This window comes from Lampetra planeri, chromosome 39 (assembly GCF_965212315.1).
Source record: "Lampetra planeri chromosome 39, kcLamPlan1.2.h2, whole genome shotgun sequence".
NCBI lineage: Eukaryota > Metazoa > Chordata > Hyperoartia > Petromyzontiformes > Petromyzontidae > Lampetra > Lampetra planeri.
In genome coordinates this window covers 8786573-8811471 of record NC_136145.1, presented here as the reverse complement: position 1 = coordinate 8811471, position 24899 = coordinate 8786573, and the positions used below count along the sequence as shown (strand labels likewise).

General features: G+C 46.5%; 1 protein-coding gene across 1 annotated transcript; it reads left to right on the top strand.

Moving 5' to 3' along the window:
* The first annotated feature begins 1725 nt into the window (after window positions 1-1725).
* LOC144731597 (myelin expression factor 2-like) lies at window positions 1726-24464 on the top strand. The gene is made up of 18 exons (XM_078612770.1): window positions 1726-2018; window positions 5597-5820; window positions 6982-7034; window positions 8534-8541; window positions 9774-9867; window positions 10828-10969; window positions 11033-11523; window positions 12099-12252; window positions 12954-13003; window positions 13461-13521; window positions 13946-14038; window positions 14832-14966; window positions 16396-16482; window positions 17561-17635; window positions 18981-19103; window positions 20586-20887; window positions 21258-21309; window positions 22331-24464. The coding sequence occupies exons 1-18, from the start codon at window positions 1876-1878 to the stop codon at window positions 22492-22494; spliced, it is 2451 nt and encodes an 816-aa protein (XP_078468896.1). The 5' UTR covers window positions 1726-1875; the 3' UTR covers window positions 22495-24464.
* The last annotated feature ends 435 nt before the right edge of the window (window positions 24465-24899 follow it).

Below are 24899 nucleotides of genomic sequence, written 5' to 3'. Positions count from 1 at the left end.
CCCACACCACCACCACTCTCCCCCTCACCACATGTTAAGGGCGATCCTAAAGGAATCTACAACCTTCGATGATTCCTTTGCGCGATTCAAAGAATCGATTCCTGGCGCATAGGAGGTTTCCATTTTTAATTACAGAGTTTTATTTTCATTCTTATGTTATGTTTTAAAGTTTTCAGGAGTTTTTAATTATATTTTAGTCCCGGTCAACGCCGGATATTTCCCATTCGTAGCAGTTTATATCAACTCTATAACCAACTAATATTAAACGGAAATAAGGCGATTCTAAATGAATCTACAACCTTCGATTCCTTTTCGCGATTCAGAGAATCGATTCTTGGCGCGGTCGGGTTTAGAGTTTTAATTACACAGTTGTATTTTCATTGGGATGTTATGTTTTAAAGTTTTCAGAAGATTTCAAATGTATTTTTCCCCCGGGCAACGCTGGGTATATCGAGTTTATACCACAAAGTCGACGCCTGACAGAGTTGCGTGTCGAGGCCTAGTACCGTGCAGAGCCTCCGGCCTCGCCTAGATTGCCCACCCGGCTGAGGCTGGGTGCTGGGGCCGTTAACCCCCGCTATAATTTTATTATCTACCGACCCTATAATAGTAATTGCACACATTGGGGTGGGGGGGGGAGTGAAGAGGACGTGAAACTTTGATGAATTTACCTCAGAGTCGCGTGTTAATGCGTGCGCATATTTTTAATGGTAATTCAAAATGGCGTCCACCCCGCAGCGAACGCGTTGCTACCCGTTGCCAGGGGCAACCGCCGTGGTCCGCGCCGGCCGGCAAGAGTAAGTAAATAAATAAAGCGTTAAATAAATAAATAGAAATCGCACTAAATCGATAATCGGTCCGATTTAAAGTTTAGAGACGAAAAATCGGAAATGCCTAAGTTTACCGCGGGGCCGGGGGCGTGCCCACCTGCAAAATTTAATCTCGCCGAACCCCACGGTCCGAGAGTTACATCCCCCGCAAGGGAGCGTACGCAGACGGACGGACGGACGGACAGACACAAAATGAATTATATAGGTTAGATTTCCCTTCTACGTGACTTTGCCGAAAGAACCAATACATTCACTAGCTTTACTACCCGGCTTCGCCCGGAACTTGGATTCACCACACGGCCGCCTTTGTCTCCCCAGTGGCGATGTTCACACACCACACCAGTTACTCGTTTAAGGCTGAGTCGACCTAAAGGAGGCCCAGAACGGGTTCAAATAATCGTCACCGGTGGTGGCCGTGAGCGGGAATCGAACTCTGGAAAGTACCCACATGGCAAAAAAAGTACGCTAAACATTTTGAACAGACACACATAATCACAACTTCGCCTTTTATATATTAGAGATTAATCCCCCTCCCTCCCTCCTTCGAACGTGGAGGGCTCACAAGTGACGCCATCACATCTCGACCCCTCCATCTCAGGAACGAATCAGGAGGATTTCTACCACAAATCTGTCTGTCCGCCTGATGATGCCGTAGTCAGATTGTAAATGTTGTGCATTTGCTCTCCAGCACACCGGCGTGGTGTACTATGTAACTAATTGGCATGTTTTGTTTCATAATATAGGGTTGTTGTTTTTGTTAGATCGCCTATGTGTTGTTTACGTAACAAAACCTCAACGAAATTCGGCTGTCGGATGATGGCGGCGGGTTCAATGACCCCTCCCTCCTTTACCAAGATGGCCACCAACACCCCGCCGGAAGTGACGTCACGACCGCGCGCTCATTTCCTTCTGGGCGGGAGACGGCGGCGCCATCTTTCCCTTGTGCTTTGCGGCCCTCACGCAACAACTTCCTCCTCCTCATCCTCGTGGTCCTCCTCCACCTCCTCGTCGTCTCTCTCTTAGCTCCGCTTTAAACGTCGCCAGAATGTCGGACGTGGACACCTCGCTGAAGAAGGACGGGCCGGACAATGCGGACACGACGTCCGGCGCTGCCGCCACCGCCGTCTCTGCCACCGCCGCGGGCCCCAAGGACGAGACGAAAGCGAGGGACGTGAAGGAGAACGGCGGGTGAGCAACGCGCCGTGGCCACGGCGAATGGTCCCCCTCCTCCTCTTCCACCTACTCTGGTGTCAATGAGGCCTCGCGTCGTGTGGCGCCACGATGGGCCCCGCGCCCGTGTGGGGACCCCCCCTCGTGGCGCCGCGCGGTTGCCGCCAAATGCGTCGCTCTTGTTCGGTTATCGCCACGAAACCCACACCCGTGGTGGTTCCTCTTCTTCTTCTTCGCAGAATAATTACCTCGCAGCCGGAGCTCGCGTGCGCGGCTGTTGCCAGCAATTGCTTATCGTTGGTTACCTCTGGTTGCGAGTTAACGGCGTCGTTTCGCCAAGGTTTACATTTTGATTTAAAGCTTTCGTGACTGCAGGGATTCGTATTCTTGGTTCTTTCGGTAAAGTCACGTAGAAGGGAAATAATAAAACAATATAAATATTTTTTTTATTTTAAAATAATACAAATATTGTTTCATATTTGTATTATTTCCCTTCTACGTGACTTTACCGAAAGAAACAATAAATATTGTTTTATATTTTTATTATTTCCCTTCTACCTGACTTTACCGAAAGAACCAAGAATATGTTGTGGTATTAGTTTTGTTTAAGACGACGCGAATTAACAGGTGGGCCAACACGAGAAGGCAACAGTCTCGCACCCAATGCCCACTTACGAAGCGCATGTCCCCGCTGAATGAGACTGCACGAGGTCTCTCCTGAAGCACTCTCGTGGCGAGCACACCTCGATATAAGCATTGTCTCCCATGGCATTGCCATGCGCAGGAATGGAGAGGAAACGCAATCGGTAACTTGCGCGGTGTGGCCACGATCACGTTTTAAGTGAATGTTTAATGTAACGTGATTGGCCACGGCCAGAGTTTTTTTTTTAATCGGGATACCGCCAATTAAACCTTCCCAGAACTCATTGGAGCCGAAAGTCAAAGTGTCGTGTCTTATATTCAGTAAAATATACATCCCCGATTGGCCTACTCATCTACTTTTAATACTCTTTATTGAGCTTGGACGGGCGACCCTTCACAATGCAGTGCTATCGACTGCTGCTTGGGTCGAAGTTGTGTGCATTAGAGGACGGTGCAGCTGGATTCTTTGTTGTATTGTACTTCTATGTACGCGCACCTATTTGCTGCCCGATTCGCCATACGACGAGCAACGTGTTGCGGAGGCCTTGTCTAACTGAATTGGTAAAATGGTTATGTACTTGTAAGGCGTGGGCTATTGGTTGTGAGGTTTACAGTCATATTGGGAAAAGGCTTCTCAAAATTAAACCTCATGTATCCTCGGTCATCTCAGCAATTATTGAGTTGTGGAAAGCGGAGCGTCTATTTGAAACGACTATAGGGCCTTCCAGAGCGATTCTTGCTTCTAAATGTGGGCAACGGGATGGTATGTGTGCAGTATGTTGAAACTCCGTACGTAGCCAACCGTGCGAATCTGAGTTGCGGGGGAAGGATGGGAATCTAAACAACAAAATCAGTTCTAAAGAAATTAGTTTCCAAATCAAAAGTGCACAGCTCCAGTGGCTTCCAAACATCGGAAGGAAGAGCGTTTCCAGAGGGCCGCAAAGCGCACTTTGGAAAGCGCACGATGCGGTGGCGGTCTTTGTTCCATGGTTAGCCAAAAGCCGCTGCGAGGATGACCGGAGTTTGCGTGATAGGTCATGCTCCTTGAGATCGGCACGCCGCGTTCATGTTGTAGTGATTTAATGGTTCAAATCCAGCGGCCCGCCCTGGTTATTACAGCCAGTGTATTTACCATGAAATACCGCCTTCATCACAGCAGACGTTAAATATCACATTGTCTTCTGCCGTTAAGATACAAATTTGATACGTTACCCACAAAGTACTCAATAAGGATTATGCATAACAAGCATTGCCCCCGCATGCAAAACCTTGGTAGGACCCTCCTAAAAAAACTCGTGAGACTGTAATGCTTTCCTCGATAAACAAAAATCATACAGCAAAATTTATGTTACGCGTATTGAGCTTTTGACCTGTATGTACCCAACCGCCCTAATCCGTGGTGTGGGGGAAGGACGACAAACTACACAAAAAGCAGTTCTCAAGAAGTTAGTTTTCAATCTAGATTATGTAAAAGTGGCGTAGCTCCAGTGATTACTATTAATAGGCATCCACGGGGAATGGAGGGTGCCGATTAATCAAATATGCCGGTTCACCAAATTTTCCAAGTACATTAAACATTTCACGAAAGAAACCGAACCTGCATTTTAACTACGGTATAAGAGAAATAAACTGCTGCAGCGGTACTCACTAGTCGGTTGTCGAGTATTCGAAGTTCGTAGAGAAGCAGTGTGGCCGTTTAACAAGAGTACAATACACATTAGTACAGTACTGTGTGTACAGACTGCTGCTAGCGCCACCACTTGATAGCGTCCTTGAAGCTGCCGTAAGCGACAGATCTGTGATGAGCCGGATGGCTGTCGCAGTTTTCTGGATACGTTAAGGAAGATTTGTTTAGCCGTCTGTGACGGTTAATAATGCAGCATTCCAGGCGGTAAAGTGCCGGATAACAAGCAGAGCTTTTGCTGTAATAAATTGAATGGATTTCATGACTCGCCGAATATCGTTTTATTCGTAAGCAAGGCACACCAAGCAGAATGAGTAAAAAATAAAATAAATGAAAACAACTCAATTAAATCACGACGTTTCGGAGGCAACACAAGCTTCCGTCTTCAGGTGAAACCTTTACGATTTAATTTAGTTTTCATTTTTTTTTACATTTTACCTACGTGACTTTACCGAAAAAAAACGAAGGTGTTTGCAATGTCCATCTGAACTCGAGGTGGCGAAGAGTCTGTCGCCCAAATGTTTTTACTTTTACATTCTACCTTAACTGCAAATGAATTGATGTAATATTATGAAGAGCATTTTTTTTGATGATGCTGCATTTGCAGTGGTGCACAAACACAATAGCAATAGAAAAACTCAACACATTCCTCAAGGCCATTATCATGAAATGTAAAATATATATTTGATTATACTTTGGCCAATGACCTTTCTCATGCTCTATGAAGTAGGGCCATTCCTTGAAACTGTTATATTTTTATGGAAATGTTTTTGAAAATTAGCATTTTTATGTTGATTAAAATTTGCCAAATTTATAGTAGTTGCTAAGTGTGCGTGGCTCGCAATTGGCAGGTTGTGCATTTAAATTTCTGTTTAATATTAACTCCACCATTCATCCTTACAAAGTCAATGAATGAAATTAAATGTTTTGAGAAGTATAGGGTGGTTAAGTGCCTCACCATAGGAATGTAGAATTTACACCACTGGTTGAATACCGTAAACAGGAGATGAATGTTTTCCTTTACTCGTTTGTAATAGAGGAAATCAAATACAAAAAACTAATTTACTTTGTAAATAGTTTCCTAAATCATGTATCTTGATTTAGGCTTTGTTAATGAGAAGACGTTTTATTTTCATTGTCATGCACATGTCACCGGATCTCTGACACATCCATGCATTTAATAGTCAAGTGGTATTCTTTTTTTGTGATATTTCCTTCTCTATTGATCACCATTGCGTTTGTGCGCCACTGCCTTTGTTCTCGTCAGCAGCCAGAAGTCGAAGGATGTGCAGAAGGACATGAAAAAGGATCGCGGCGGGCGTCGCGGTGGCCGCTTCGAACCGTACAACCGCATGAACCGCTTTGAGCCATTTGGCCGTGGGCCCCGTGGAGGGCGCACCATGGACCGCAGGAGCACGGGGAACCGCATCTACATCAGCAACATCCCCTACGAGATGAAGTGGCAGTCGATCAAGGACCTAATGCGCGAGAGAGGTGCGGCGGGACAGATGATGCTACTACTGCACAATCCCCCCGATGGCCCCTGACTGGAATGACACGACCAGACGACGCACTGACATCCCTTAGACTTCGGCAGGAAAGAGACTCCAGGAGTGGCCATTTCTGAGCTCTCTTCCCCCCAAAGTGGTGGACGCAGTTCCTTTTGAGGGCGTTGACGTGCTGTGGTTTTTGTGCCACGTTTAATGCTGCAGGGGTTTTAAAAAGACATTAGCCACCAGTTGTGCTGTTCTATTGAGCTGCAGCAGGGTTTGGATTTGGCAGTGGTTGAGGAAGTCTTGTTTGACGTTGGTGAAAGCAGCTCTGTTGCTGAGCTGCGAATAAGACCTCTTGGTGTTTGTTGGCAGTGATATTGTGGTGGTGAGGTGTGTGGGGTGGGTGGGCCTGGTGGCCCCGAGGGGTGGAAGGTTGCCTTTTGCACGCTGTCATTCCGAGAAGTAACGGATGATTGCCTTTTTTTTTGCCTACAGGTGGACTGCAGTTGTTGTGGTCGAGTGTCGCAGGCATTCTGCTTCCCAAAGTGGCACTTGTGACAGTTTATAATCAATGTGATGGCTATTGATAATCCCTTCTTCCCACTCGCTCGTAATGGAACGTTAGCAAGGATTTCCATATTTTGTTATGTTGGGTTATCCCTGTGTGAACTTTTTCACTTAATTGGACCAGCGGCATCACCATTGTACTTCTCTATTTGCAAAGGTTGCTTTGAGATTCTCTTTGAGGTATAAGAATCTCAAAAATGATGGGGATGGTGGGTAAAACGGCCTCTGTGGTCTTGGTGACCGCCTGAAAGTTATTGTTGATCTTGGGGCTCAGAATTTGTATTATTGTAGATTCGCTGTTTGTGAAACTAACCTGAACAGAACTGGGTTAAAAAGAAGTGGCCAATGCTGTGAATTCACATCAGCAGCGATGAGCGCCCGTGCCTTCAGTTGGTTTTTCCGCTTGAGTGGCAGGCCCTGGGCTACGGAGGTTGTTTCTCGTTTGGCTGAACAGTTGTCTCATCCCCAGGTGATTCATTATCTGCCCACTTTTTACTCGAGCTTGAGCCAAGCCTGCAGAGGGCTGTGGCTTGGTGCTGATGTGTCCGTGTGTGCTACTCTCTGGCTCTTTTCCTCCGATGGATCTGGTTTGTAGTGGGTGAGGTTACATACGTGGAGCTGTTTTTGGATGCAGAAGGAAAGTCCAGGGTAAGTGGTGGTGGCTGCTCTGGGTAATCCAGAAACCATCGCAGCTTCTTATATACTTTATTATCCCCTCTACACCTTGTTGCGTCGGTTCACTACTCTTCATTGCACCGAGTGGGAATTGTGTTCCCGTAACTCACGGGCCATTTTGTGTAAGTGCAGAGAAATCTCCGCTCAAAATTGTGAGTTTCCTTCCACAAAGTGTATTGCTCAGCGGGAAATGAGTTAATGTTTCCTCGTTACATTGTGACTTTCTCATCCTGAAGTTGGTCCTCTTGTCTGACCAGTCATCTGAGCAGAACATTCAGTTGGTCAACAACAGCGGGTTCAAGATATTTAGAGAAATAAGTTCTTAATTTTTTAAGTCAACGCTACACTCGGCATGCACGCCCCTGTTTCACGCGCGCTGTCGACATTTGGAATGGACTAGCGTTGGTGGCACACGTCGAAAACAAGGTGCTTTTCGTGGAAGTGGCACAACGGCGTACTGCAGGTAGGGGGTAAAGCCATGAATTGAGGCTTGGAAGAATACACCCCCCCCTTAATAGAAACTGCTGATGGTCACAGGATTTCTTGAGTTGCGGGGGGTTGGGTGCAATTGGCAGCTGTGATCTGCTTGTGATTGAGTACTGTCTGGTGAACTCCATGTTGGTGAAGCAGATCTCTTGAGAGCAAATTGGAATTCATGCGTTGTTTTGAATTACTCCTGTACAGTGGAACCAGCTTTATGGAGCTCTTGCTATCATCTCTCTCTCTCGTGATGGAGTAAGATCTTTGCTATCTATGGTATCGGGTGGCCTTGGTCTGCTCTTGACTATTGTCAATGCGTTTTCGAAGATGCCTGCGGCTTATTACTGTCCTGCATTGCACATAAATAAGCCTCATCTCTACAGCACAGATAGGCAACTTGTGCAGTCATTTCGTAGCGCATAGCTGTGAATGGATGACCAAGAAAGGTGGGTTTTCCTGTTTTGTGAGCTGCCTTACCTCAATGTTGAATGTAGGCCTGATGACATCGTAAGCAACGTAAGTAATGAGCTGTATACATTTAATGTGCAATTTAAACACCTGTTTAAATATAAAAATAGCCCTTAATGGGTTGCTCATCCTTGCTCCAAGTGTCTAAGCAGGTTCAACTGTACTATTTGTATTTTGTAAGCAAAGCACAGATTTGTAATTCATACATTGTCTTCCTGATTTGATTATTAAATTGTTTAATAATTTCTATTCTTATAAAGTTGCTTTCTGATTGCATTTAACTCCTAAGAAAAGCTGCACAATTTCCTAAAAGCAAATACAAAAGTTTAAAATGAATTTGCCCTTGAAAGAGGTCATTGTGCACGTTTAAATTTCGTTGTGTTTTAGTTTTCGTTGTCTGTAGCAGTCCGTGGGTGGGTGATTGCATGTGATTCTCGCCTGTGCCGCAAGTCTTAATTTTCTCATTTGTGCCCCCCTCCTTCCTGTCCCCCCCACTCGTTTTCCCATTTATTTACCTACCACAGGGATGCGGGTGAGTATTCTATGCACCGCACACATTTTTAATATCTCCCCCCGCCATGTAATGATATTCCAGTTCTTGTCTATGCCATAAGAAAAGATTCGATTTCGCATGATTTTCCTATTATCTACACAGGGGTGCTACACTTTACTACGTACTCTGCTTGAATGATGTTTGTCACAGGCTGATAAAAAACAATGTGAAAATCACATTTTAATATTGTGTTTCTTGGAGCCAATCATTGCTGACCAGGATTAGACCATCAGCTTGTTTCTCCTGAACACGGTTTAATTATATGTGGCTGGCCAGATTTGAACACGGGATATCAGTGGTATTACCTCGGGCACCTTGAAAGAGTCTTAGCCCCCTAAGCCACCTACACCACAAAGCAAACCTTGAATCTCCTGTCAACCCATATAGCTCGAATTTATAAACACCATTTATGTATAATATAGCTTGCATATATCACATCTCATGCACTGGTCAGTCTGTACCTGTATATTGAACATTGGTGTTGCAAGGATTGTGAACCAGGTGCTGCGTGATGAGCGCGGTAAGGATGGTTGATTGTAATGCAACACCGTGTGGTAGGGAATCGGTATGTTTCTTTGTGGACTGGGCCACAGGATTCTTAAACCAAGGTGGTGAGAAGCACGTGTAACAAAAAAACGAATTGACTCTTGGCACTGATGTACACAGATGAACACAAATACTCTCCACCTTCATTATTAGTACTAGGTCGTGATTAAAAAATATATACATTTGGCTTACAGTATGAAGACGGGACCTTTTTCTGAGCAGGCAACAACATGAGTTTATGAAGGGACATTTTAGAATTATGTTAGGACCATTAGACTGCATTGGTTATTTCACACTAGTTTAATCTTAAGATTGTCTGCGTGTGGAGAGAGTGCAAATGTAATAATGTTACAGATCATTCATCTCGCCATTTTGTTGACATACCATTGTCTGATCAATTTATAAAGAAAAAAGTTACGGATGCAGTTTACAGCCTATTTACAAACTATGGATGACATGGTAAACCACTGTAGTCTGTGCACGGGCAATGGAGGAATAGCAAAACTATTGTGTTGTAGGTCTATTATGGCTAGCAGACCTCAACATTGGTATTTAGCTACTGAACCGGCATTTGCGCACGTGAGCACAAAGTGCCTCGACCATCCGCGCACCACGGAGCCACGGGGCTCTGTCCTGTACATTGACGTTGTTGTGGCGTTTTGCAGCATCGTGGAGTTCAAGGACGTAGACCACGTGAAGAAGGCTGTTGAGATCATGAACAAGCACCTGCTTGATGGCCGCACGCTCAATGTCAAAGAGGTTGGTGTTCTGTTTGGGTTGGAGGGCCTGGCCTGTGGGGTTCGTAATGGGTACGGTGATGCACTCCCTATTCCAGGGGTTTGGAGGCGGGGGGGGGGTCAGCGTGTTGTAGATTTGTGAAACTCCAAAACCCTCACTGGGTCACACTGACTTCAGAGGTGGCAGTACAGCGAGTGAGTTCTTGAACTCTCGTATGCAGACTTTTCATGTACAGGCATTAACCCCAGTTTACGTCTAGGATGCGTTCCTGAAAAACAGAACGTAAATCGAAAGTACTTAATTCGAAGGATGTTTGGTGGATTGTAACGTACCTAAACAGGATGCTTGGTAACCCATTGTGCATCCCTACTGTGTACAACCATCGGTATGAAAAGTAAGTGTATATTATTGATATATTAAGATATATTACCTTGTTTATTATACTATGTATTATTCATTTATTGTAAAAAAAATTGTTTGCACGTGTAAAAATAGTCCCCATAAATACGATATGTGGGGGAAAAATATTAATGGAGTGCACATGAAGGAGACTTATAGCCAGTCGGGGAAACTTTTGGGGGCGCCTCGGGGCATCTGGCACCTGAATGTTTGCCGTGGAACGTAAAACATTGGGGCTCAATGGCTAAGTTCGTAAATCTGGAGTACGTTATGGCGAGGTGCACGGTACTTAAAATAGGATTGAGTATAAATAAGTTGAGTAGGTTATAGCGCAAGTATGTGAATCAACTACAACAGTTTTCTCCTGCGTGCAAAATCAATTCTTGCCCAACATCCAAATGTAGAGCACTCATTTTTTTAAACCTTGTGTTATTTTACATGGGGTTTTTTATAATTCAATTTAAGACAATCGGCCCTGGTGTGAAGGATTATACAACATATGCATTTTTAAGGCCCCACCTCTCTCTGTTAAACAGTTGTTTGTGTGCCTCCTTGTCAATCGGCATGTGCGCGTCTCTACAGGACCCCAACGGGGAGCTGGCTCGCAGGGCCTTTCAGAAGATGGGTGGCGGCATGGGCCCCGCCGGGAACATGGGCCCCAGGCATGACGACATGATGATGATGGGTCCACCCATGGGCCGAGGCCCCGGCGGCATGGGGGGAGGTCCCGGGGGCATGGGAGGAGGCCCCGGAGGCATGGGGGGAGGCCCCGGGGGCATGGGGGGAGGCCCCGGGGGCATGGGGGGAGGCCCCGGGGGCATGGGGGGAGGCCCCGGAGGCATGGGGGGAGGCCCCGGAGGCATGGGGGGAGGCCCCGGAGGCATGGGGGGAGGCCCTGGAGGCATGGGAGGGATCGGAGGCCCCGGAGGGATGGGCGGGATGGGCGGGATGGGTGGAATGAGTGGGATGGGCGGACCTGGCATCATGGGAGGCCCCATGCCCATGTCGGGGCCCGGCGGTGGCATGAGGGGCGGCATGGATGGCCCCGGCGGCATGGGCGGCATGGGCAGCATCTCCGGCATGGGCGGACCGCTGGGGGGCCATTCCGGCATGGGCGGTGGTGGGCCCGGCGCCGGGATGGGTACGGAGCTGCCGTCCTCGGGCAGCGGGGGCCCCGTCAACATCCCCATAAGCATGCGCAACAACCCCAACATCCCGCCCGAGCTCCTCAACGCCTTGCAGTCGGGCCGCCTCGGCACCACGGTCTTCGTGACAAACGTAAGTTGCGGGAGATGCCCCCGACCCGGCTACCATAAACCCAACGAACCGCATGTGCGCTGTCTCGTGCCTGTTTATTAGGCATGTATCAATTCATTTAATGTTTCTGAGCTCTCTGGAAACAGTTTCTGGCAATTTCACTCGTGTCTTGCCCAAATCCTGCAGAAAAATCACAGGTTTAAACTTGCCCAGCTGTCCTGAGAAACTTTATTCACAGAAATATATCCTATGTTGTAATGGGTGGCATGAGCTCCAAATCAGAAAAAGGTACCATTTGAGGCACACCAGATATTCACTTCACCTATTAAAGTTGGCTGAATATCGCCGTTATTTTATGTCACGGCTACGTTTTTTGCAGTGGAAAAATAACCCGGTGCCCCAAGAGCTTTATAGCTCATCGGATACCTCCAGTAAATATTCTGATTCTATGCCGAGCCAGAGAAGCTTCACCGTGTCTCTAGACCCCTTGACGAAGGTCCTCCTTGGAGTTACTGCCAAACGCTGCGCCAAATATGTTTGTGCCCACCGCGTCCAGACTTGTGACCAATGCATGTATCGACCCCTCCCTTCTGCAGTTGGACTACAAGGTGGGCTGGAAGAAGATAAAGGAGGTGTTTGGCATGGCGGGGGTGGTGAAGCGCGCCGAGATCAAGGAGGACAAAGAAGGCCGCAGCCGCGGCATGGGTGTCATTATCTACGAGCAGCCCGTGGAGGCGCTGCAGGCCATCTGTATCCTCTCGCAGCGTCGGCATGGGCACGGGGCAGGGAACAGGGCTTCATGCTCCATTGTGGGTAGTAGTGGTGGTGGCTGTCAAGATCGGCCTCTATGGAGAGGAGGCTTGTGAAGGATGCTACTGGGCAGTTGGAGGCAGTTGCCCCCCAGCAACATTGGAGGGCAGAGGAGCGCTCGCTATGAGCGGAGCGCCGCGTGGCTAAAATTCAGCAAGTTGACAGTTGGGGTGCATCTACCAGTCATTTCAGTCAGCCAACCTATGGCTCCGGGGCCTGTCCCGAGACCTGTTAGTGAGCCTTAAGACACTTCACGTGGCCTCAATGTGCAGCTGGCCTGGCACAGGCACCGTGGTGACTTCATCCTCACTTAGTGTTGAATGGCGGGTATTGGTATTGGGTGGGGTTTATTAATCCTCAAATGTTTACGTGTGTGTGTTGGACTTCGCACCGTAACATATTTCCTTGAGGTCAACGGTCAGAACAAATGAGGTGTAACAAAACAAATTATTTAATTAATCGATCCTTTAAATATAATTGTTATATAGTGTGACGTTTAGGTTGCGAGTGCTAAACGGTCGTGTTGAACTGCAAGCGACTATCATGAGTTTTGCAGGTGATATGAAGACTGATGGCGAGATGAGGCTGTGTTGGATATTCTTAGCACTGCTCCGTGCGATTTCCTTAACCTTCCTTACCAGCCATGTTCAACGGTCAATTGCTTTTTGAGCGGCAGATGCACGTTAAGATGGTAAGTTTGATTTAATTTCTATGAACACTTTTCAACTAAGTTTTGAAAATATTCATTCTTTAACTCTAAATCTGCAACGATACATCTTGTAAACATGATTCGACTTGATTGAATTTTTTTTTATGTTTTGTGCATCTTTGGCATTTGTCCTGTAGAAAACTGGGCAGGCTAATGCGTGATTCAAAACGGCGATTATGGGACGAGCCTTTTCATATAAAGAGATGACGTTGACATGTGGACACTCGCCCCTCCCCATAACGTCGTCATGGCATGTGTGATATCAACACGTGTGGCTTAGGCAATATTATTGTGTATTAAATATTTTAAGAGGGACAAAAGCTCGTTTGAAAGCATTACATAGCATTATGCAGTTCTTGTATTATTTTCTGCTTTGTCACGTGTACTTTGACCAGCTGCGACACACTGGCTCACGATATATATTTTTTTCCTCCGTTAGGATGACCGCTCGCTGCCCAAGGACGACTTCCTCCCAGCTGACAAGCAAGCACAGCTTCCCCGTATGTACCTGTGTTAATTGGAAAAAGCCAGGTGCACAAACACCGGGGAAATTGCGTGTGTATTATCCGTTCTGTTTTCTTAGTTATATCTGTGCGGTGCTCTTTGTATCATGCATGCCACACATTTCGCAGCATTGTAGCGGGTATGCTGGACTGATGTGTCATTACAGCGGTCATAAGTATCATTGGCTTTTGCTCTTTATGCAGAAAGCCTTGCTCACATTTTCCCTCCAAATACAACAATAAAGATATAAAACAATGTACAGACAAGTGCTTGTTTCACATGTCGAACAGACCCTGGTCTATGGGTCTTTTATTTGAACCGATGTTTTCTTGCAGAATTTGCAAGTAGATGAACTCTGAACCGTTTTTAATCTCAAGTCTTATCAGCGCACGTGTGTGCACATGCTGTGTGTGTTGGCAGATGGGCTTGGCGGAATTGGCATGGGCCTGGGTCCCGGAGGTCAACCGATTGACGCGACTCGGATTGGCTCCATGGGAAGTGCTGGGCCTGCAGGTGAAAGACCACACTCGCTCTTACCTGTGCACACGCATACTGGTGTTATGTCTCAGTGGCTGAAGCAACATTGTCAACTGTTAATCAGTAATATGTAAATGTGTAGCCCTTTTGTAAATGCACTGCTGGGTGAGGAGCTCCCCCAGCGCCATTTGGGTCATGTAAGTTAATTGACCATACTGTCAGGCTGGTGTTAGTACGGGTTGGTGAAGGCAAGGGAGCATAGATGTGGGAGTGTAGATGCACAATGCATTTTGCTGCACTATCTGCTGCCTACCCTGCTGCCCACCCTGCTGCCCACCCTGTTGCCCACCCTGTTGCCCACCCTGTTGCCCTGCAGTAGCTTATAACAAAACGTTGTGCATTTTTGTCACCGATTAAAGCACTTCTGAGGTCTGAGAAGACCGAGTGAATTCCGTTTGATTTAGTCATCGACTGCCAATGAAGGGTCCATTTTTGTAAAGCGCTAAATAAATATTCTATATATTTGTGAACATCCAAAATATGCTGGACTTTATAATGGTGGCCAGGAAATGGAATTTATATTTCAGTGAGTAAGTGAATGAGGGAGTGTGGGGTGGGCAGATGGGCCTGACACAACACAATTGCCAGGGGAGGTCATCTATTGATTTTTTTGCTTGGTGGGATGATCAGCTCACCCGAACCGGAGTTGAGGACAACCAGCATATGCATGTTGTTCATCTCGGTTAATTCAATTTTGGTCCATCGTGTGTTCGGTGTCACTTTGCAACTCTTGTAATGCGTCGTTTGCTTGCCTGGTTTTTTATTCGAGGCCTCGACTCTAGCCCCGGGTATGGAGCCATGGACAGGATGGGCGGCCTTGGTGGGGGCTCTGGCTCTGGTGGAGGAGGCTATGGCGGCGGCCTGGGTGGCATGGGTAATGCAGGCGGCTTGGGCCAGCTTGGGGGTGAGGCATCGCACATTTGCCGACTCGCAACCACCGGCATTCCATGCAACAAACCACTTTCGCCATCATCAGCAACAGCGGCGGCACAATCTATTCACTGCTGGAGGAAGTTCTCCCCAAGCAGTAGACGTCTTTCACGTTCTTTCGGTCTAACTGCTGTGCACTTTCGTCATTCAATCTCTGACAGTATCTATTATCTTGGGCATATGACCTTCTTTGGCTGCCATTCTTTAATCAGTCGATAACCAGCCATGTATCTATATTTGCATCATTGTTCCAAAAAAACTAATAGCACTTGACTTTTTGAAACGCTTTGCATAAACATCACTTAAAATGTATTATTTGGTTTCTGATACACGCTTAAGATTGTTTGAAAATGAATAATTTATTGTCGGTGATATCCGGGTGGGGTGGGGGGCAGCATGAGATGCACACAGGATTTACCAAAACTTACGTAGTAGCTCGAAAGTTATTAAAACAGAGCAAAACTAGTTTGTGAATACTTTACATTCAGTATAAGAGACCCTTTAATATCATGAGGGTTACCGTCTTCGAAAGTACCGCGAAAGCAAAAACCCACGACATTCAATACTTGCCTGAATAATGGGGGCTAGGTACAGGCAACCAAAAATAGACATCACAATTGAAATAATTACTGTAATGCATGCAAAATAAACTCCAAACTAAGTAATTGAAATAAACATGTAAACAATCTATGAAAAAAACATTCCTCGACAATAAATAGCAGTACCCATACTGAATAATTACTGTACTTGCCAACGATGATCCAAAGTGGGTGTGTGTGTTTTTCCACGAGTGGGAGCGGTAGTGATATGGTTAACGTGCTGCGCGATGAACCTGGCAACCCAAGTTCGATTCCCGCTCACGTCCAACACCAGTGACGATTATCTGAATCTGTCCTGGACCTCCCTTATGTCGTCTCGGCCTCAAATGAGTACCTGGTGCGATGTGTACATGTCGCCACTGGTAAGACATAGGCGGCCGGGCGTGGTGTTGGCCACCCACCCCCTCGTGTGCCATGCCGGCCTTCATAGGTGTTCGCAAACAGCACTTGCCCGCAACAGTCTGGTAATAGGCTATACGGGGTGGGGGGGGGGTTCTTTGTCTGCTTGCGCTGTAAAGGTTACGGTGGTGCCACGGACTGCCTCGTGTCCCCCTCGCCTGCCCCGCACCACGCTACCCGCTAATGATATGTTACTTCCGGGTGCAGTATACCCGCGAAATGCCAAAACTAACCCGAGCGATAGCTAAATTGATAGAAGTTGCCCGCGATAGGTTGAGACCGTGAGCGATAAACTTGTGATATTCAAACATCTTCTGCACTTTCATTTCTAATGTGTAAATAACCTCGACAGCAAACAGAATCCTTCTGAGTGTGTAGACTACAACCCGTTGTTGTCTCCCGCAGGAATGGGTGGCATGGATGGCTACCGGGGCGGCATGGGCAGCAACATGCCTAGCAGTCTGCCGACTGGCACGGGCCTCGGCATGGGAGGTGAGCCAAAACAATCGGTCGCGGGTGTTTTTAGAGACCGCTACGCTTTGGGATATTCTCATGTTTCCTAGCCTGGAATCATCAGTTACATTCCTTGGATGGAATACGGTTCCTCATGGGATTTGTAGAATTGTGGCATCTTGAGATCTGTGGGGCTCTGCTAGTCACATGGAATCAACATTGAAAACACATGGACAATGCCTTGTCAATACATTTCAATTGCGATTCTTGCAAATGTTTGTTGGCTGGTATCAACTAGCTGAAATCGGGTGTCTATTGTCCAGGTGGAATCGACCATGATTCTAGCTGGCTGCTATAGATCAAATTAACCATTGAAATGCTTAACATAGGCATCGGTCATGTGTTTTGGTGGAAATTATGGTTCATACCTGTGACCTATAAATTGGTGTTAATATTGGCCAGCTGGTATCGAAGTTGATACCAGCTGGCTGGTATTGACAAGAAACTGGATTGGAACGTTTGGCTGATGCTCGGTGCACAGAATTGATTCTGCCCGTACTGGACATGTGTGAAAAAGAGCTTTATAGCTCATCGGGATTCCTCTAGTATAAATACATCGTCTGATTCTGGTCCGAATTCACACCAAACCCAATGTGGCATTAAAGGCAAGACGGGGGGGTGGGGGGGGACTTATTTTGTGGGGCCCGTTTAGTTTCGTGGAATCGCCATTGAAACGTATGGCTGATGCTTATGTAATTAATTGGAATGACGATTTTGGTTGGGTACCAACTGGCTACTATCGGGGTCTTCCACCGGAACGACCGCTGGGGACCGCTGCGGCTACCACTCGCAATACTCGGCACTACCCATTAGGACCTGCCTGAGCTACGCATCGTCAAAAGCGTATTTATTTAAGTCCGAAGATAATCCCAATATTTTGCATTAATCTTTCAAGGCAAACGCCATGTGAGATTCCCATTCATTTTGAATTGCAGGATTCGCCCATGTGGAATTGTGTGAACCGAAACGATTGTTTTCGGCTATAAATGGCAGCGGTGGTGTATAGTATATTCAACCCCATTCCTTTTTAATGTTTTTGTTCTGCACTTTTTCTCAGATTCATACAAGTCCAACATGGTTTTTGACAGGGACCTCGGAATGAACCGAGGCTATGGCAGTAGTGGTGGCATGGGTGAGGATGGCACTGGTGTTACGGCAACACATGTTACACTTAAGCGAGCTGCTGCGTAAGACTTAACATACTCTTTGGTTCTTTCGGTAAAGTCACGTAGGTACAAAATAAATTTAATCACGACGTTTCGGGCGCAACACAAGCGCCAGTCATCAGGTGGCAACAACCACAGCAATAAAAAATTGTGACTTTACCGAAAGAACCAAAGAGTATGGATTCCTGCAGTCACGAAAACTTCAAATCTAGATTGAAGACTTAACATATTTAATTGTGGTGTTCTGCGGGCTAATTGTGATGAATGCAGCAGCATTTTAAAGCAAATGTTTAACTCAAGAGTGTGCTGCTTGTGCTTTTTGCGTATGTAAGAATCTAATATTGACTATTTATGCGCATATGGCAATGCTACATTTAGATTATTGATAAAATGAGACAGAACATGGAGACAACACAAGCAAGACAGTTGTAATGAGACAAGTGTATTCTTATTTCTTACATCAAATTGACAATTCGTCAAGTCGTGCAGGGGGGGGGGTGAGGCGAATTGTTACATGCCTTGAAATTTATCTTGCCGGCGAATGCCGATGTCACATCTTGCCCCCTAATTGGACAAAGATGTTGGTGATTGCCCAACTCCTGTAGCTGCCCTTGCCTTATGAACCCTGCTGCTGCTGCCGCCGAAATCCTCGTCCATGCCGTCGTCATGCCCTCACTCGACCGACTCCCTTTCTTCATGGCCTCCCCAAATCTCTCATCTCAAAAATGTCGCGGCCAAATTTGTCGCCCGTATCTGCAAATGAGACCATGACACCCACGCTCCAGTCCCCCCCCCCTCCACTGGCTTCCAATCCTAATGCCAGATCAATTTCAGGATGGTGCCCGCCATCGTCAAGATCCTCCATGGACTCGCACCTCCCTGCCTCTACCTACCTCTCCCCCTCTCTCTCCTTCCCTCCATTCACGTTCTTTACACCTCCACTCCCATTGCACTCTGCTCCCTACCAGACACTGTTCCAGCAACCAAGAGCTGTTGATGCACCACAGTCGACCGTCACTCTGTCAGAGGTGGTTCATACTCCTTTGTTGCCTCCACAGTGTGTGGTCCTCCCTTACTCCAGCCGTCCGTGCTGTCGAATCCCTCTGCCTCCATTTCAGATTTCAGGCTCGAGACCTTTCCTTTATTTTTTCTCTGCCTATGACTGGACCGCCTCTATAAAATAACCCGCACTTACTGTTTCTGTACAGTGCCGTTGGATGCCATCACATTTACACCCTCCAGAGCTCCGGATGGGTGGTTGCGTGTTGCGATCGATGTATATTCCCTCTGTCTTGCGCGTCCCTCCTCCAGGCGGCGGGATGGGCGCCGTGGGCATGGGCGGCGCTGGCATGGGAGTCGGGGCCATGGGTTCGGGCTCCTCGGGGATCGGTCACATGGGAGGCAACATGGTGCCAATGGGAGCGGGGATGGGTGGTACGTGCAGCCCGCTATGTCGCACCCCCCCCCCCCCCCACGTGTTGCCCAGTTTCGGTGACGTGCGGTGTTTATTTCCCCCGGGCAGAACCCTCGTGTGCTGCTTTAGAGTGCACTTGGCTTCCACGAAAGGCATTCCCTTCCAACCTGCCCCAACTGGCATAGTGAAGTATGGTCAAATAACCTCCGCGGTTGATACGATGTGGTCGTAACCATCATCCGGCAGTGGATTATCAATTGGCTGTAATTTGTGTACTTTTAGTCATACGCGATGAACCTATTCATTTTCGGTGGTGTAATGATACCTGGATTCATCCATAGGATTGATTCTCAGGCTTAATATATGCATCGATTTGTGGGTTGTAAATATCCATGTTTTATATGTCAATAAACTGTAGAAATACTCAATGAAGCCACATTTTGCTATCAGTATTTAATCAAAGGCATAATTTCAACCATCAAAGCACAATTTGGCTTTGCCTCGACTCATCATGGGTGCTGTCTACAAACACAAGGGCGCTTATCCCTACTGTTATCAATTATATTGTGTATTTGCGGAGCACAACCTGCACAAACTTGTATGGGCTTGTTGGAGCAAGTCTGCCAAGATTCCCTCTCCTTACGTGACCTTGAAAAAACTCCTCCACTTTATGCTGTCAAAGCAGGGCTTTCCAAATGCAATTCCTCACGACTCACCTTTTTTTACGCCTGTCCATTAGGGGTGTCACAATGCATCGATTCACAATAGAAATGTTCCTTCGCTCGTAATACGTGCATTGAATGACGCGTGTAAAAATCCGTAATTTTAGTTTCATGTACCTTCAAAATATTTACGCGACCCCTGCTTATATCAAATGTCACGATTTTCCACAAATGTTTTTATTTAATATCGAATGGTGACCTTGAATTACGCCAAATAATGGAATCACAAGAGGCTGAAATTGTTGCAAAGGTCCTTTGCATATTTGCCACTTGACTCGATTCCAATTACAAACGAAGTTTTTACACACTGCACACATCTGGTAATCGGTCAATTTGTTCCATGCGAGCCCCAGAGAGCACCGTCAAATTCATATCTTAATGATCTTAAGTTGAATCGGTGTCATCTTGTCATTTGCAACAGTTAGGTGCACATACACGAGCTTTCAAATTTAAATTGCCTTTGTGTCCCATTAGATGTGTTTACCAATCATCAGGCGCATGCAGCATGTATATACGTGTACGATAGTCGGACTGATTCACCTTTTGCATATATTACTACTGCTTTGTTTACCATTCTGCCTCGCTTACAATTTCTAATAATTTCAGGGGAGTGTTAGAATGAGCGAATAAACCTAATTTGTATATGAACGGCGAGGGGGAAGATTGGTGAACATGGGAGTGGGACATGGTGTCGGTGTGATGTCAGAAAGAAAACTCTCCAAGATAATTAACTTGCGTGCCACATATCCCACCTTATTCCCACCCCCCAACCGAACACAGGTCTAGGCATGGGCGGCATGGGCCTGGGCGGCATCGGCAGCTCCATGGATCGCCTGGGCAGCATGGGCAACGTTGGCGGCGGTGGCGGCGGCGGCCCCGGCATGGGCCACCACGGCCACGGCTTGGGCGCGGTGCTCGACATGGATCGCGGTTCCGGGGCTGGCGGTGGTGCCGGGATCTACGGCCTGCCCCGCGACAGGGACGGCTACGGAGGCGGTGCGGGCAACATGGGCGCCAGCGGGCTTGGGGGCATGCCGCTCGACCGCATGGACCGCCGCGGGTGCCAGATCTTCGTCAGGAATGTACGTTGCGCAGTAGCGGCAGCGATTGAGAGCGAGCGAGCGAGCGAGCGGTGCTCGTTTAACGGTGCCTTCAGTATTTCTAATTGTATTTAGGGGCGTCGAAAACACATAAGTGAATGATAGAAACACCTACATATCTGTCCAAGCGATTGAACAGTGCCGAAATGAAAGACTGACACTCAAAATTAGGACCCTGACTCCATTCCCTGAGATATGAATTCATTGTAATTATTATGAATTTAACGGTCAAGTCTTAAAACGGATTCTTAACCCTGATGCTTTGTGCGAGATATTAATGTATATGATGAGTAAAGTGACTGTTTGAATCGTTTGTACTTGAAAAGTAACCGTGTTTATCTCTCCTCCACAGCTGGCCTTTGACTTGAGTTGGCAAAAATTGAAGGAGACCTTCAGCCAGTGTGGTAAGATCCTTGATTTCTAACATCTCAACTTGGATACAAAGAATATGGATCTATGCACTTTTAAAAATCTAGATTGAACATTTTTTTGTTTAAACCTGCATTTTGTGTTTAGTTTGTCCGTCCCCCGCACCTCCGATTAGCACTGTTGGCTACCTACAGTGCGAAAGAAGTTCAACATACATATGTAACAGTGGCAAAGTGACATCTAAACTGGTCGTGGCCCTCCACCAACCCACATTGCCCAGCATAGTGGAGCGTAACTACCGATCTGTCAAGGTGTGGCGAGGCCTTCATCCAGCAGTGCATTATTTACTGGCCTGTAAAATGTCGATGCCACCGAAGGGACTGAACATGGGCTCTCAGGCTGGAAGCCACAAGGCCCATGTTCTTGAATGACCATTTGTTGTCCTTTGGTACCTACGAGTGCAAGGCATTGGTCATGCATTATCGATCAGAGGGTATTGTTGCGGAATGCAGGCACACAGAATGGCAACCAAGTTTCACAGGCACTATGCACACAATGTGTGTGTGTACTCGCCATCATTGCAAAATAAAATAAAACGTATACGCGACAAAAACGTCTTGGTAAAAGTGTACGGCGCTTTAAATGAAACGTGTAACCAAATGCACTCTGCTATAGACGCTGAGCGAAACGGTGTGTCCTGGACTGCTCAATATGAAATTGCAGCTTCATAAATGAGAAAACAAAAACAATCTAGTTAAGTCAGTGTAGTGATGTCACTGAAGCTCTTGTAATGCAGCTTCAAATCTCTGTTGGATAGCCCTCGGTAACACAAACCCAGATACGTAAATTTTTCTGATTGTGTTGTCTTGCTCCCCGCTCTGTTTTTGGGTTGTACCACGTGTTCCGAAACGTCGGGGACATAATGCCAGACGCAGCACAACCCGGAAACGTATCGGAGGGATGGGTTAATGAATGGCTCCTGTTGGCGTTAGTCCCCACGAATGCAATTTGCGTATTTGAAATTCTCCCCCCCCTCCCCCTGCCGCTTCTCCGCAGGCCAGGTGATGTTTGCGGACATCAAGAAGGAGAACGGGCGGTCGAAGGGCTGCGGCACAGTGCGGTTCGATTCGCCCGAGGTCGCTGAGAAGGCCTGCCACATGTTGAACGGCATTCGCATCAACGGGCGTGAAATCGACGTGCGCATCGACAAAAACGTCTAAGTCTCCTCCCTTTCCTCCCCGTCGCCCCCTTCCCTCACACATCACCATCTCACCCATCACCATCTCACCCGTGCCTGCAACGTGACCGCCCCCCTCCCACCCCACAAAGACCTCGACGCAATCTTATGTGTTTCCTTCAGCCAGCGGTGGTGACCTTGAATCTCCCGTACACGGCCAACTTAGTCCGCGCTGCTACTGTAGATTTTGGCGGTTTTTCGCTGCGTTGCTTAACGAAGTGTTTTCGGATCGCACCGCATGTCGCTCTGCTCGGTGTCGTGACGTTTTGCAGTCCTGGAAGCGAGAGAAGGTCCCAGCACGTGAGTCTAAACTTTGGGCATCGTGTGCCAACTGACCTCGAAACACCTCGGAGAAATTGACGACGTATTTGGACGAGATTTTTCTGAGACGGAGAAAATTCATTTCAGACTTTAATTTGCGTTTAACAGAGATGTTAGTAATATACAATTGCTTATTAACCTCGCCAACAATCGGAATCAAATGTAATTTACAGTTTATTGGTGATGCATTGAAAACACGATTGTGTTTCTTTGTTAAACATTTATTTTTAAACCGTTAATGTACATTGGGGTTGTAGCTTCGATAACGTACATTATTTTTTTTACTCTTGCCGTCGGATATATCAGGGCTCTCCCGTGTAAGTCGGTGGGTGTGGTTTTTAATTGTTAATAAACAATACATTACTCCCCCATGTAAGGACTATTCATAATAAATCCTGCAGAAGCTACGGATTGCCGCTGATGGTGATGGGCTATTCCACACAGCTTGTATTTACATCTCATTGCACAACTGCATTATAATTCAAGTGTGCAACATGACAATATGCAAACTTAACACCTAACTGCTGGTCCACACCTTAGATTCTTTTGGTTAGCTACGTACGGTGCAAAGGAGGTTCTACATTCATACATAATTGCATACATACGTAACAGTTAATGCCGCAAAATATTAACATTCCTTTCCACTGCTGTGACGTGCTGTGCAGTATATATTAAATAATTTGCATAAATAACTTTTCACTGCTTGGAAATTGCCATCAATTGTGTAGGGAGTAGACACCTTAAAAGACTGACAATGAACACGAAAAAAACGGTGAAGTGGAGCACCACTCCCAGCGTGTTTCACTTCAAGCCGAGTTGACCCCAGCAGGGATCCACAGATCTGTTTTGCGCGCAGCTGCAGCCGAGGTGGCGGCATTTTTCAAATGAGTCGCTCGGGCGGAGGGGGGGTGGCAAGAAAACGGCCTCGTGTCTGCCTCACGTTGGTCTATGTGGAAACTTAGGATGACGGTATTACAAAAATAACCCCCAGTGGACTTACAGCATTCTTATTCTTGGTTCTTTCGGTAAAGTCACGTAGAAGGGAAATAATAAAAGAAAATTAATATAAAAGATGTTTTTTTTTATTGTTTTATATCAATATTATTTTATTATTTCCCTTCTACGTGACTTTACCAAAAGAACCAAGAATATGAATCCCTGCAGTCACGAAAGCTTTAAATCAAGATTTAAAGCATTGTTTGTTGGTCAATTTTAGCCGTTCACCTCCTACCTTGCCCCATTGTACTCGTTACAGCCCTTTGTCGATCCACTGCTGGCTAAAGGCCTTGCCACACCATGTGTGTCGCGGGGGAGATTTTTGACCGCCGTACTTCAAATGTAGATGTCTTGTTTGCTGCAACCCGAATGTTACGCATGCGGTGGAAGATATTCCCTCGTGAGCTTTGGTTTTAAAATCGCAGCCATGGCCCCTTTCCTCCCCATTGTTAAATGACCGATCCCTCATTTGATCTAAGTTATTTTAATGGTAAGTCTGATTTGTACTGCAGGAGCTGATTTGGAAAGGATGTGGAATGTTCTGAAAAAGTAATTTTAAGTTCCCGGAGTCCAGTTTGCAATGATGTGTGAAATGTCAGTTTTAGTAATAAAACATTTTTTTATTTCGTTCTCGCAGTGGAGTCTACATGCCGCACACTTTATTAGGATCACGTTTGAATAACCAACCATCATCGTGTTTGGTGGCATGTTAGCATGCCTTGGGGGCATTTCATATTTTAGAATGATGGCAAGTATTGGATACATCAAAGGTATGGGTTGATGTATGAACTTGTAAATATAGTTTCTTAAACAGATTCCAGAAATCTTGACTTAAAGCTTTCGTGAATGCAGGAATTAATTCTAGATTTGAAGCAAAAGTAAAATAAAACAATAAAAAATCACGACGTTTCGGAAGCAACACAAGCCTCCGTCTTCAGGTGGAACCGTCACAGCCACGACAGCTGTATCAAGTAAAGGGCCAGGAACGGCCCTTCCCCCCTCAACCATTATATATACGGGGTGGTATTTCTTGTGATCTCTCATTTACTTGATACAGCTGTCGTGGCTGTG

Coding starts and splice junctions, on each gene's coding strand:
- LOC144731597 (XM_078612770.1), top strand. CDS start 1,876: ATGTCGGACGTGGACACCTCGCTGAAGAAGGACGGGCCGGACAATGCG. Junction 11,524..12,098: donor CCACGGTCTTCGTGACAAAC/GTAAGTTGCGGG, acceptor TCCCTTCTGCAG/TTGGACTACAAGGTGGGCTG. Junction 12,253..12,953: donor GGAGGCGCTGCAGGCCATCT/GTATCCTCTCGC, acceptor CTTCCTTACCAG/CCATGTTCAACGGTCAATTG.